The sequence below is a fragment of the Anguilla anguilla genome, chromosome 8 (genome assembly GCF_013347855.1).
Source record: "Anguilla anguilla isolate fAngAng1 chromosome 8, fAngAng1.pri, whole genome shotgun sequence".
NCBI lineage: Eukaryota > Metazoa > Chordata > Actinopteri > Anguilliformes > Anguillidae > Anguilla > Anguilla anguilla.
In genome coordinates this window covers 31,632,055-31,647,079 of record NC_049208.1, presented here as the reverse complement: position 1 = coordinate 31,647,079, position 15,025 = coordinate 31,632,055, and the positions used below count along the sequence as shown (strand labels likewise).

The 15,025-nt window shown below is 39.4% G+C and overlaps 1 protein-coding gene across 1 annotated transcript; it reads left to right on the top strand.

The window, feature by feature from the left end:
• Positions 1-7,724: 7,724 nt before the first annotated feature.
• On the top strand, positions 7,725-12,215 carry nrsn1l (neurensin 1-like). Its single transcript, XM_035430537.1, has 3 exons — positions 7,725-7,871; positions 10,089-10,277; positions 11,049-12,215. Exons 2-3 carry the CDS (start codon positions 10,095-10,097, stop codon positions 11,442-11,444), a joined length of 579 nt encoding a protein of 192 aa, XP_035286428.1. The 5' UTR covers positions 7,725-7,871; positions 10,089-10,094; the 3' UTR covers positions 11,445-12,215.
• The last annotated feature ends 2,810 nt before the right edge of the window (positions 12,216-15,025 follow it).

Sequence of the window (15,025 nt, the reverse complement as noted above, 5' to 3'; positions counted from 1 at the left end):
AATGTTTGTATTTTATTACACAAACAGTAAAAAAATTTTTTTTTTTTTTAAACACGTAACCAAAGAACAGGACTTTTCACACAGGTTTCAGTTTCACTTTGTCACTAATTGCCTAGAAATAAACATCCTCATCCCCCAGTAAGTGCACTTTAATCTCCTGAACCATCGTCTTCATTACTATAATGATGTATGGCATGAAGTGGCAATTCTTCTGATAAAGTTTATTTTGGAGGCATATTTCTGAAGCATTACAGATAGTGCAGTATCTTCTTGACACTCTGTATTTTCAAAATCTACTACTGGTAGTGATGAAACAAGCAAAACTTATCGAAAGGGAGGCATAGTTTTCAAACGCAACCCTGGTTTTGATAGCTGATTTGAGATATTTGAGTCGCAGGTCTTTCACGCATAACAACAACAAAGAAAACAATCCTACATTCAGAAATAGGACAGTGCTTTTTGACGCAAATTGCGCCAATCGGATGCAATTTGTTTTTAAGCAGGCATCTAGTTAGTCGTTCAGTAAACTTTAATGATTTCATGTATGCCATATGCCAGTGCTAGCTAGCTAGCTACACTTCAGTAATGTTACTTTCAAGCTGAGCTGAAGCAGCAAACTAGCTAGCCATGCAGCTGGTTTGATGAAACTGTGTAGCTAGGTAGCCAGCCAGCTGTTTGAATGAAAAAAAAAAACTATGGCAATGTAGCTGGCTGCATTATGTTTTGGTTAAAGAGTAACGGTTACAAATGCAGTCTTTTATGCCCTACCTTGTAGTCATGTAGTTATCTGAGTCATGGAACAATATTATGTGGGGGTTTCATGTGGAATGATAGAGAATGCATTTAAATAAAATATAAGATTATATGGTAAAAGCGATATGTTTTATATATTTTTTGCCAATTATTATTCAGCAGGCAAGCTCGACTCCGCACAAAACAAAGATGGCAACCACCAAGTTTTCAAAAACATACTATTGGCTGAAATAGCATCACATGTGCATCTTATATTTTTGCCTGTGTAACCTATCTGAATATCCTGCAATTGGCTACTTTCATCGGACTACTTTGATGGGATGTTGTTATTAGCAGAGGTAGGCAAATGTCCAATTAAGAGAATTATTGATTGTGGGACTGGAGCATTTGTGATGATAAAATCGGTGGGAAAAAGAAGAAAATGTGAAATAACCTAAGTCTGGGGCTTTATCGACTGGACGCGTGCAGATGTATTTACATGAGGTCAAAAAGTACAGAAGTTGGTCTGTGGTCATTGTGGTTATTTCTGTAGGAAACTCCGAAAAGTGCTAAACTCTCTGTTCTGTATAGATATGGAGTATGCCCCGAATATGGCCATACCTGCCATCCTAATATGCTGTTAAATAATGTTTAAAGTACACTGAAGTACCCTGAAATAGGGGAATAATTAGCCTGCATTAACTGTTAGCTATCAATGACTTTCACATATAAAACATATTTGCAACATCTTATAGTTCATAAACATAACTCTGAAATGTGACTAGTTTTTACAATTCATTAAAAGATATCACTCCATTTATTTTCCCAAAGCATTAAAAAATATATATATGAAAGGTACAGCTTATCTTCACAATGCATATAAATATTATATCTGAAAAACCCAAGTTATTTTCACAATGCATACAAATATTATATCTCTATTGTCATTTCACATTTTAAATAATGAAAGAGGAGAATGACCAAAGAACCACATTAATATATTAAATATCAGTTACTCTTTATCACTGTGTTGTGTTAAACAGTTCCTTCTGTTTCCCTAATCAGGTTAGGTTGTGCGTACCTATTCTCTTACAACCCGTAAACACCTCTAAACTATTACACACACAAGTCCTATTGTGCACTGCACACAATGCTGAGCGGGACAGAATACACACACACACCCATCAGGAATACATGCAAAGCGACTGTAATGCAGTGTAAGGAATATACTGAGCTAGGAGGTATATTGGGAATCACCATGTGGGTGCACTTACAGTGATCTAACATTTGTCATGACAGAATGGTGTCACATCATTGATGTGCATGACCTGGCCTGAATTCACTTAGAGATGAGGGCATTGGGTTCAGGTATGTAACACATGCAAACACATAGACACACTCTAAGACTTACTGATAAACACACACACACAGAAACATTCTCCCAAAACAAAGCCACTCATACTCTCTGTCAAACAATTACACACATAATCGCATACATATGCATACACCAATATTGACACATTTATTCACATACACATACCTGCACAAACCAAACCTAATTTTCTCTTATGTTATAAATAGCTGGTGGCAAGAGCATGGTCAGTGTTTTGTTGAACAAAATACAAAAACTATACAAGCATCTATTTAGCCCATGAAGCTGTGCAATATCCTATAAGAACAAAGAAAAAATGTTGGTAAACAATTAAAAATATGTATTTTTTTACATCTCTTGAGGGCCTCAGTGTTATTCTTTTCATTAGAAAAGCCATTAGTATAAATAATACCGAAAATGTAAAGAAGTCGGGGCGGGGGGGGGGGGGGGGGGTCCTGTCTCTCATTATGAATACACATTGTACTAGCCCTCTCTAAATTAATTACCAGAGGAAGAATCCATCACAACAGCATGATCAAGTCTCTTTTATCAGTTTATACAGGAAGTGTCATTACCCAGTGATCGTTCAGCACGCCGAGGTAACTTCCTGAGGGTCACTGCCTGATGACTGTAACCATGGAAATGAAATCACCCCCTTCTGCTGTTCACAGTTTGTACCAGGAAAAAGCGAGTACGTGAGGCAACAGACAGAGTGAGAGAGAGAGAAAATTACACTGCAGAATTGCACAGATAATGATTACATATCACAAACTACTCATATACAATAGTATACACACCCTGTGCTGTTCACACATTGCAGTACATATACATACTGTTCATGCTGTAACACACACACACACACACTGCAATACACACATTCCAACTGCAATATACAAATACTCATATTTCTCACATACTGTAACATGCACACACGCACACACACACGTGCACACACACACACACACACACAAACACACACACACAGTCAGCTAGCATGTCAAACTTGCACCAAGATGAGTTGGAAAAGTATTGCAGTTTCTGGCCAGGTATTGTTTATCAAATATTTGAATCCTTATGAAACATTTAATGGGCTTAATTCATTCTACATTAAATGGTTAATTGAGCCAAATAAATATTTTCAATTCTGTTAAATGTATCCAGCTTATTATACTTGCTTTTAATGAAAAGCACTGTGCACATTCAATCAGTGTTGATATAGTTGCTATGGCTACATCCAGTTTCATTTCTGCACATTATTGTTCATTTTTAGGAAAACTCCATTAAAGACCTTTCTCAAGAAATGAAAAAAACAAGCAATATTAAAACTTTAATTATATGAATAACAATGGTCAGTACTTTCCAATCTTAATTAGATCTATGATGGTGGAAAGGGCTATACTTACATATAATAATTTATACAGTGTCTCTCTGAATAAAATATTAAATGTGTTTGTTGTATCTTTTTTTAGCCCTAGTAGAGAAAATCCTGGTCAGTTAGAAAGTACCTTTGCATGGTGACAAGGCTGGGGACCTGGTATAGTCTCTAACAGTCAAAAAACAGGAGAATGTGTTCATTTTCTTGTTCTTGCAAGATTGAATGTGACAATATAAACTTCTAGTCAACACACTCCAAACATAATTTTGTCATAGTATGTTTGTACACAACTGAAAGGTTTTGGCAAGTCAACCTCTTTGTAATCGGATTGAAATAAAACTCCTATTGCTTGTGGTGGGATTGCACGTGTGAAGTAATAGCAGGGACAAGGTCTGGACAAATAGATCAGTATTGCTGCCTTGAATCCACATTTCTTGGCTGGGTGCATTTTCGATGAGTGAATATTTATTATTATTCGTACGTATATTAGATGACTCTTGTTTCCACTTTTATGTGCCTCCAAAGCTTAAAGATATCTTGAGATCACCTGACACATTCTTTGTTTAACATGATGAGACATATATCAGAAATATTAAAACCAAATACCAGTTTTACAAACAAAGCTAATGCAAACTATGGCTGAGGAACTGGCTTTTTTAAGCAACGTGCTAGAAACATCTCTCCCGAACAAACAGAACAATGGCATTCTGGGAACAAGCTTAATCCATTAATCTCTTTCCCAGAAAATGAATCACTACAACACAGAAATATATGAGCTCAGAAACTAGGCCTAGCATGTGGGTTAAAATCCCTTTCTCTTGATATCAGAGAATAGAGAGAACCAGCCAATAACGCCTGATCCACTCAATGTTCCTGTTGCTGGGTAACATACAGTGAGCGCCATAATGTTTGGGGCAAAGACTTCTTTTTTTATTGATTTGGCTCTGTAGTCCACAATTTTAGCTAAATAATCAAACACATGCGGTTTAAGTGCACATTCTCAGCTTTTGTTTAAGGACATTTTTATATATTTTGGTTTCACCATGTAGAACTTACAGAACATTTTGTAAATAGTCCCCCCATATCAGGGTGTCATAATGTTTGGGACAAATGGAGTCACAGGTGTTTCTGATTAATCTGGTGTGTTCTCTTGAGAAGTCCTTGTGTTGACAAAGGCCAATGACATACTCCAAAGGCAATCAAATGTTAGAATCAAAACTAGATACTGAAAGCTCCCATATAGGCACTAAGGAAGCAATTGGACACAACTGACTAATCAGAAACACCTGTGAAGCCAGTTGTCCAAAACATTATGATGCTCTGAAGTGGGGGGACTATTTATAAACAGTGATGTAAGTTCTATCATTTATATGAAACCAAAATGTATAAAAATACTCTTAAATATAAGTTGCGAATGTGAACTTCAACCACATGGACTGTTTTATTACAAATCTAAAATTGTGGAGTGCAGAGCCAAATCAATTTAAAAAAAATGTTTTTGTCCCAAACATTAAGGAGCTCCCTGTAGATTTGTTGAAGTAATAATTTTATTACTGTAGTAATGTGGGCTGTTCAATTCGGCTGTTAAATACATTTGTATACATCCAATGTATAATTTGATTACAATGGTACATTATGCTGTGAATTAACCTAAATTGTTTTACAGGCTCGTTCACAGACACAGGGTTGTTCACTTAGTCATTGACGAAATTCAGGGTGACATGCAGATTGAAATGTGTTAACTCATTTTAAACTCCGGTTCATTCTCTGAAGCAGTCTGTCAGCAGACATTGCCTTATGGGTCAGCCTCTGCAGGCATTTCCTTATCTATTATTGAAGATAAAATCAGTTCTGCTCGGCATGAGTGATCCTAACGTATTTAGTATGCAAGAATCATTCCGGAATCTGCTTTGATAAAATTGTTTCTTAGATTCAAACTTAATTGCTTTCCAAAGCTTTTACACCCCAGACAGGAAAGGGCAGCATACGTTAAGCCCCAGGCAATCCTGTCTGCCCAATTTCAGTGAAGTATTGCAAATATGCTAAATGCATATATAGCGTGGTCTGCAGTAAAGAAAAGTAAGCCAGTTCCTGTGGCAGCCATACCTGGCCAAGCCATAACATTACCGCTACCATGTTTGTAGAAGAGTAGAATGAAATCATATATATATATATATATGAAGAACAGATTTAGTTCATTCTACTTTTCTGGCAGTTCTTTTCACACTACTCACTATGAAATGAGAGCACATCTCCAACAGGATGTAGACGTTGTAGGTGTCTGAGTCAATCTCATGACTCACGCTACGGTTCAGAAACACAGCTCCCGCGAAACAGCCAGACGCCTCGGGGACGAGTCCTCTGTCTCTCCCCCTCTCCGCCACATGACGTGAATGAACATTAGACTTTCATTCTCAAGGCAGCTGGCGAACACACATCAGCATAACGTGTGGGCTGTGCATCCACACACTGTTGGATTCTAACGGAGGTACTGCCTTTCGCTGAATCCATTCCGTGTCAGCTCAGTTGGAAGGCCATTACGCAGCTGTTATATATGCCGCACACACAACGCTTGTTTTATTTTGGTTCACCATACAGGCATGCATGAAGAAATCCTGAATCATGACACTAAACACTTCTCAATGACGACGCATTACGTAATTACGTACACACTGCTATGGTCAGTCACCCTGGATGACGCTGTCCACTCAATGGCCCAGAAAAATGTACCATGGCAATGAATCAGTCAACTGTTACACCCGCTCTAAAACCACTGAGCTAGCTAAGCCTGTATTCTCCATCTTGAAAAAATTGTGAAAATGTGACTGATATTAAGGCATTCACTGCATCTACACACTCACACACAGACACATTCAAACACTACACACACACACACACACATATCCCCACCCCCCTCCCTCTCTCTCTCTCACCCCCCGCCTTCCTCCATACGTAAAGAACCCGTGAGCAATGCTGCCTCACACAGTGCGTCAATGGTGGATCTAAAAATAGCTTGTGCCGTAAAATCTTGATGGAATTCCAAATCGCGCTCTGTTCTTTCACTTGTTCATTCCTTATTCTTTCCTTGAATGTTTTAAATGATACGTATTTTGTAAATGTAGAATAGCATTTGGAAACATGAATAAAGCTGTGTTAGTCATTGAATTTAAAAACACACTATCTGTATCTGTTTAGGCATCTGCTTAGGGTGTAATAAAACATTAGCATAGCCTAACAGGAAGCAAACAGGAGGTAATGTAAGGCAGTGCCGCTTCGTAATGTAAGTACATCCTGTCCTATCTATGGCTTGTGTCGCCCTATGTGATTGTGTGCCACATTTAAGTGAACCGGAATTGTACATTCATTCCACAAAATTATAATAGTAGCAAAATTCAGCATAAAGTGCACTGAAATTATATCGAACCATTATTGTCCATCAGCAATTATCTTCGCATTCACTCTGAGAGTACTTATTATTAACATCACTGAAAACCGAATATATCAATTTTCCATTAGAGCAACTCTCTACTGGTAGAATAGCAGTCTCAATTTATCAATGGCCCTGAAAGAGCTGTTTGTTTTGCTGCTCGTGAAGTATATTGCTTAAAAAAGGATGAAGTCCTTACGTTACCTGGCACTGGGTATTTTAGGTTACATTTATCTTTTTGAAGCCATTATTTTTAATCTTTTATTTTTAAAACCTTTGATGTGGAGAGAGATACAGAATCCAGGATGAGGATCTATTTTCCTGCCAACGTGACAGACATCAGAACTTAAATACTCAGTTATGGAGAAGATTTAACAATAAATTTTACAATATTTCTAGAACAACATTCAACTGAAGAGAGGATGAATATATCTGGAAACTGTAAAGGGCATCGGTGGGTCCTCTACTAAATTTACTCTAAACTTCCTGTTTTCCCGCAAAGCATCTCTCTGATAGCACCTGTACAAAGCACAATACAAATAAAATTCAACTGAACAGAACAGAATAAGCAGTGCTGATGTAGAAAGTTCAGTGATTTACTCTAATAATAAAACACTTTAAAATATCACAGTAACATCAGAATCACTGAAAGCAAATTATTTGCTAATTAAATCAGTACATATCAAAATCTTTTTCCATTATCAAGCAGGAATGTTCGACGTTGTCGCGGTAACCTCTACTCAAATCCACAGGGAGAACAGTCAAAATGGTGATAGAAAGGTCCTTGACAACAAGTTGTTCCGCCAGCACGAGGCTGACCCTGATGATAGCAATGGAAGATGGCGCCTGCGCACCACGGAACATGAGTTGGGGAACGTAAATCATCTGTTTGCCTACGAAGAGACGCGCAGAGCAATGGGTCTTAAGTGAAGGAGCAGGAGCGCGCGATCACTGTCCAGGGCTGGGTAAGAGATATATTATTATTCTCAGAACACGGGATTATGCTATGTACAACTGCAATCGGTTTATACTGAAGCAAAGTAACAGATTTCGTGAGAGACAAAGGCGATATTTTATTTTTAATTTCTTTCCAGGCAGAGGTACCAGCTGATGTGTAGTGAAACCGCTGTGAAATGCAACTGAATTATGTGTCATATTCCACGAAATACAACAATACAACTTTTATGTAGCAAACTGACCCGAACATCACTGTTTCACCTGTACTGAAAACGAATCTAAATGCAATTTACAGAGAGGCTATGTGCCTCTATCGATCTTGGTAGTCGTTCGAGATGTATTTTACCTTCCATAGGTAGGCTGCCACTGTTTTTAACGGTGTAATCGTGGCTTTAGTGATCTGCCCATTATTGTGGCGTCAACGTTCTGTATTAGTTGCAACTGAGGATTCAGAACCTTGGACAGCGCTCCGTTCGGAGGAAGCTTTGGTGTGTTTACCGGATTGGTAACCTAAATATCAACTGACCTTGCTCATCAAATGACATGATATCGTGTAAAATGGATAGCATCGGTCTTTTCCCTATGGATACCCTTGTTTTGTCACGAATATGTTTTGTAAATAATTTTATTTATAATTTATTTTGTCATAAATAACATGCGCGAAAGGTTCCGTTATATTTTTATTTGTTTCTAAAGCCTGCAATAGTATTGACAATTTGGAATAAGTGCTTTGTACAATAAATTGGGATTTTAATGTATCTTTAACATCACATATCATTCTTCATGCCGTTTTTTATTATTATTTTTATTTTTTTATTTCATAAATGCATTACTATCATACATCACAATGATGGAACAGGGAAATTCTACCCATATGAAGACAGCGTTACCAATTAAATAATTTCCACGCACATATGATTTTCCATATTTCAGTAAACCAACTAAAGTGTGGTTTATTTAATGAACAACATTTTTGTTGAAGTTTAGCTGTTCAGCTGTCCACGAGTTTGACGAATAGTGTGAAATAATTGGCTAATTAATAAACACGAGGTGTCTGTCGATCCTTATTGTTTACACATCCGTAGAATTTAATGCACCACCGTTTACATATGACTAGGAATGTTAGTGTTCATTTTAAAGTCCGCTTGTGGCTTGGACGTTGTTCAATAGGCTAATTGATTCAAACCAACGCAGTTGGGTTATATTACGAAGAGATGAGTCTGCTGCGTTGAATGCATGAAAGTCTTTCTGGATAATAAATGGACAACAGTAATATATGCAACAATGTACTAAAGCATTATAAAATTTCAACCATAGAGCAATAGAATTGAAAATGAACATAGCCATTATTTCCCAGTTATGGAAGAAAAAAAAAACCTTTAACAGATCCTATATTTCACTGAATATTGACTGTAGCCATTTTGGTCTCATTGTTGTCCAGGGGTGCCACAGCAACAGCCAGCCCAAGATCTGAACCTGAAACACAAGAATCATTGTTGTGTGTGCAGAAAGGGTGTCCTTGAAATCTACCCTCACCTTAACTGAGATTAATTAATTAATCGAATGCTGAATTATGGCCCAACACTTACATAATCCTGCTAACCAGGGAAATGCTGAAGCATTCTGCGTGCATGCGTACGACAGCAGATCATCTGTGGACGTGCCTGTCCTCCAGGCCTTGGTGGCTCACGGACGCACACAGCTAACTCACAGGGTGACTCATGCATGGGCGGCTAAGACCTCTCGGCAGAGGGAAGCCAGATGTAAATAGCTGCCTGACACCGGGTGGGCAGAATCCACGGTTGAAAAGGTGTGGGATTTGCAATGTGACGTTTGTTTACCTCTCGGTTCGGGCTTGAAGAGGCTGACGTGTTTTTTTGAGAGATTTTGCACGTGTCCACTTAGTGCGGCCCAGTATTCACCAGTCGTGTAATTTAATTGACAACCGTGTCACTGTAGACATTTGTCACCTCCGCACTCACAAAAACACAATGAAGTGTTTGTGTGGGCAAAGGGTTGATGGAAGCCGAGGCCGTAAGAACGGAAACAACAGGGAACCGACTGCCTGATGACTCCGCTCGTCTTTGGCGGCCGGCGGGCTCCATCAGGCAGAGGAAATGAGCCGGGTCGGCGCGGCGAGGCTAGGATGAACCGGCTCCAGCGGCGATCGGTGGCGTGCAGCTGCGGCCGCGTTGAGCGCGCTCTTTTTTTTTACGTGTTCACAGTGAAAGATGGCTTCCTGCTCGGAGATGTGCGGGTCGGGGCAGGGCCCGGCCCACGACAGCTGCCAGCGCTACGGCGTCCGCTCCTACCTCCACCACTTCTACGAGGAGTGCACGGCCTCCATCTGGGAGCGCGACGAGGATTTTCAGGTTCAGAGATCGCCGAGCAGGTGGAGCTCTGTCCTCTGGAAGGTGGGGTGATCTTCTGGTGTCGGGCTGCGTGGAATTCTGGGAAGGCCGAGTCATATGTGTCTGTTAAACTGAGGGACCGGCACTATGGTTGCTCAATCTCTTCTGCACCTGAAAACAATGTTAGCATCATCAGACATGTTCCACGGACATGTTATGACTAATGGTTGACTAAGACCATTTTTTAAATGCAAGAATCTGTGTTTCTGTGTGCTGTGGTACTCAGCAATAGTGCCCACTGTAAATTGCCAGATTTTTCAGTTTTATTCCCATGCAGGACTCAATAATGTAACTGGAGACATTGAAAGAATAGTAATTTGAATGATATTTTTTCAGGGTTTGATCCATTCCCCACTGAAGGGAAACTCTCAACCTTGCATGACCTTGCTCTTCAGAACCAGGGTAGACTCAGCTGGCATGCCATAGTAACATCATATGAAAGCATTAGTCATTATTTTGGCTGCTTTTTTGAGAGTGGAGATATAACAAGTGAGCATATTTTGCACCGATAAAGTCCTGACAGACCAAAATGGTCAATATGAAACCCAGAGAATATTGTATTTTTCTGCAAGCAGTCATCACATTGCAGATGTAACAATTTCAAAGCCAGGCAAAATATTTGACTCTAAGGATTGAGCATTGATAAATCAAGATAAAGAGCATTTCAGTACGACCAACCTAAGAAACAACCCTGATGGTGTTTTTTTAAAACAATGTGTACCCTGATCTCAAGCATACTCGGCTTCTCCCCCCCCCCCCCCCCCCCCCATTCAGGTCTCTCTCGCGTTTGGGACGTTGATGCTGATCGCCGGGCTGATCACACTGACCGTGGGCTATGCCGTGCCGTCCAAAATAGAAGCCTTCGGGGAGGGGGAGATGGTGTTCGTGGATAGCCAAGCCGTGCGCTTCAACCAGGGGCTCCACCTCAGCAAGCTGGCCGGGGCGGCGCTCTTCTGCGCGGGAGGGATCCTGATGGCCGTGGGCCTCCTGCTCTCCGCCTTCGCCAAGAGCCACTCCAAGGACGAGGCCTACCTGCAGCACAAGTTCAAGGAGACAATAGCAGACATGCACGCTGCCGCCGCCCACCCGATCACTAAAGCGCCCACACCGGGAGAGAGTAAGATCCCTGTCACACTGTCCAAAGTGCAAAACGTTCAGCCCACCTCCTGAAGTCAGACAGAGCACGTGCAGCAGCTGCCACACCACTGGATCATTTCCTAAACGTTTTAAGGTCAGCTTACATGATTAGGTAGGAAAAACATACAGTCCATAACCCGTTAGCCACCAGACATTCATTGGATGCTGCTGGACAGGAGCAGCACAACGTAGAGTTTGGTAGATTTCAACATCCAAGAACAGGCCTCCCAGTTGCATATTTATTTATTTCCTTTTCCGTTATCAAGTTTACTTGAAGAGATGAGTAGATGTGGTTGCTCATAAGTCTTGGGGGGGGGAAAGGTAATTAAGCTATTTTGTAGGTGAATAGATCAGCAAGTTTCACAGCTAATCTGGCTTTCCAGGATCCAAGGAGCATCCCTCTATACTCTTGGCACCAAGGCAGTTAATACCTGAATGGCAGAAAATACCTGAAACTGAGTATTATCCATTTTCCAAAATTGAGGCTCAAACACTACGAAAGCTGGCCAACAGCCATCATGTTCTAGAGTTTCGTGGACAGGAGAAAATAGTTTGTTTTTGCGTTTATCTTGGCAATCGATGCGACTGGACTGCCAGAGACACCTTGATAAATGGGCTATTGATTTTCGGAAAACATTATAACACTGCCGAACAACGTCCAGGCCAGATCTCATTTATTTATTTAGTTTTTCCCACGTCCCGCTTTGCTGACGAGCCAAATAGCGCACAGGCGTCTTGCAGAATGAAACCAAGCAATCAACAGTACAATATAGACAATATAGATAAGGCAGAATATTACAGCATTTCTGCACTTGGTCGCCTAAACTGAAGTACAGCAAAATAGCGACCTACAATCTAGGCCAGTGGTAACCAACCATGTTCCTGGAGATCTACCATCCTGTAGGTTTTCACTCCAACCCTAAGAAAGCACACCTCATTCAAGAGATAGACATCTTGTTGAGGTTCTAATCAGTAGAGTCAGGTGAGCCAAATTAGGGTTGGAATGAAAACCTACAGGATGGTAGATCTCCAGGAACAGGGTTGGTTACCACTGATCTCGGCCATCTTTTTATGCTGAGGGACATATTACTAATAATAATACCAGCCGAACGAAATCTCTCCCGCGTCTCCCGTGTATGAAATCCATGCTTATTTTCTCCCCGTGAGTTCCTTATTAAAGAAAAGGAAACTGACAGAGCAGCAGGCTTATTAAACCCAACCCTAGCCCATTAGGCCAGTATGTATGGTGCATTTCCTGTCATCTGCTGCTGATCCACGGCTTCAATAATGACTGCAGAGTAGTACCGAACAGCCGAAAAGCTCAGCGGCGTCGGCATCATCCGTTTCGATTAGAAATCGTGAAGCAGAATATGAAATAACGTCCTGTCTTCTTTAACATGTTATCAGATCCATAATGCCAGTGCCCATATCCAATTAAATTCAAATGAAACAGTGCCTGTTTTTTGTCTCGGTGTGAAGCTAGATCATACTAGATACGTCATTAATAAAGGGATCTGTGTTGAGTTGACGTTGGAGCTACAAAGTACCGCTGAATACCACACAGCAGGAGGTGCAGTTCAAATACCAGCTCTCTGAATATGTGCCTGTGCGTAGATAATACCTTCAGTACAGATAATGCAGATTCATATGTCATTCATTCATCCACGAGTCATTAACTGAATTTGAATTTATTTAGGAAAATATTTACAAAAGGGACTCTTGGATACAAATGTTCCATGTGTTCAAAAGATCATTCTTTAAATACTGAGCACCTACATTGTTGTCTTCAGAGATACTACAAAAACCAACAGACAAACAAATAAATAAATACATAAATGTCCCCAAAATGAATAATTCCACACAAAATAACTGATGTCACTGGAAAGGCAATGCATGACCACCACCATAAAGGTTCGTGGAAACCACAAGCTGAAATAAGTCATTAGTGTCGGATACTAGACTCATTTTTTGTTTCAAATAGATAAAAAATAATGTGTGACACAAATACATTTTATTCTCATTTGTCTCTCTTAGGGTTTCTTACCAAGGCTGTGTGGCATCACTGAAATTGTGGCACTGCAATACTTTTAGAATGATGGTAAAACATCCCAAGTGCATAGCAAGCTAACAGTCAGATAGAACCAAGCTCAGCCCAAAGAAATGGGTAAATATCTTGGTGACTAAGCTAGGCTTCACACAGCAAAGACTTTACCTCATTTTAACTGTACTGGGTACATTATTTTTTTTATTCAAAAAGACATTAGGCTCTCAGAACATTGATTTGTAATAACTGTATGAAATACATCAAAATTATGTAACCATGTAAGCTGACCTCATTCATACTATTCAAACCTACCAACTCGATAGATATACAGATAGAATAACATCTGGCAGATGTTGTTCTATTTATACTTTAATTGTCATACAGGTGTCATGATCGTTTTACACTACCTAAATGATTCATTCAATACACACACACACATACACACACACACACAGACTAACTCTAAACCAAATCTCATATAAAAACTGAAGGAAATTAAGAGCAAAATATAAATTAATGAGACTCTCTAATGGGACTCCTTTGACAATTATTGACTATGAATCTTAATATCAAACATGAATTTATATGTGAAAATCAGCTGATCCATATAGGAAATGTTATATGTTAGGTTGATAAGGATTAAAATCCGGAATTACTGTAAGAGCACAAGACTTGAAATTAAACTCCTGTTGAAGACATTATTCTGGTGGAGAGAAAGCTATTATTCTATAACATATACAAGACTCTCTCTCTCTCGCTACAGCAGCTACAAGTACATCAGCAGAATGGATTCTATTAGAGACTAAATATGGGCAAATTTAGATTTGGTATTGAAACTGCACTACAGTGCCAGTGTAACTCCATTTATGCCTATACATGTGAATCTGATCCAATATGCCTTTCCCAAGAAAAGACCTCCCCCTATATGACTGACAGAGATTCTAGGTAATCCTAATTACTATGATAGATTTACCCTGCAGAATATAAGGGCCACTCTATGTGTTGATGTCAGTTAGGCACATAGTCGAGTTATGTTATTGTTTGGTAGCTTGTTTTAATTATGCTTTAATGGTTAGGACAAAGAATAAAAAAAACACAGTACATTGTTTTCACACAATGGTTCCGTTCCCGGCATGAATCTTGCACAGCTGAACCGTTTTGGAAAGAGTAGCAATCTTGAGCTGAGAAGTCATACAGAAAACCAGTTGACCATTAATGAAATTCATGTTACTCATTGTAAAAGAAATGCAAACTAGAGGAAAAAAAAACAAAAAACAAATGTAACCCAGCATTAAGGTAACTGTTTATTTTTCAATGGATTTAATTATTATTAAATTGATATCTGCGCACAAAACTGATTCTGTTTGTTTCTTGTTGTATATTAACACATATTTTTAAGCACAGATAAAAAGAAGATTTTCAGAAATAATATGTCACAAGTTACAAAAAGCAAAATTATAATGATGATGCATGTACATTTTGCAAGCGGGGACATACGTGCTGATTTATTGCATTTTGTTCGAAATATCTCAAAGCAAAGCCATAGAGCTTTTTGATGCTCTAATTTTAT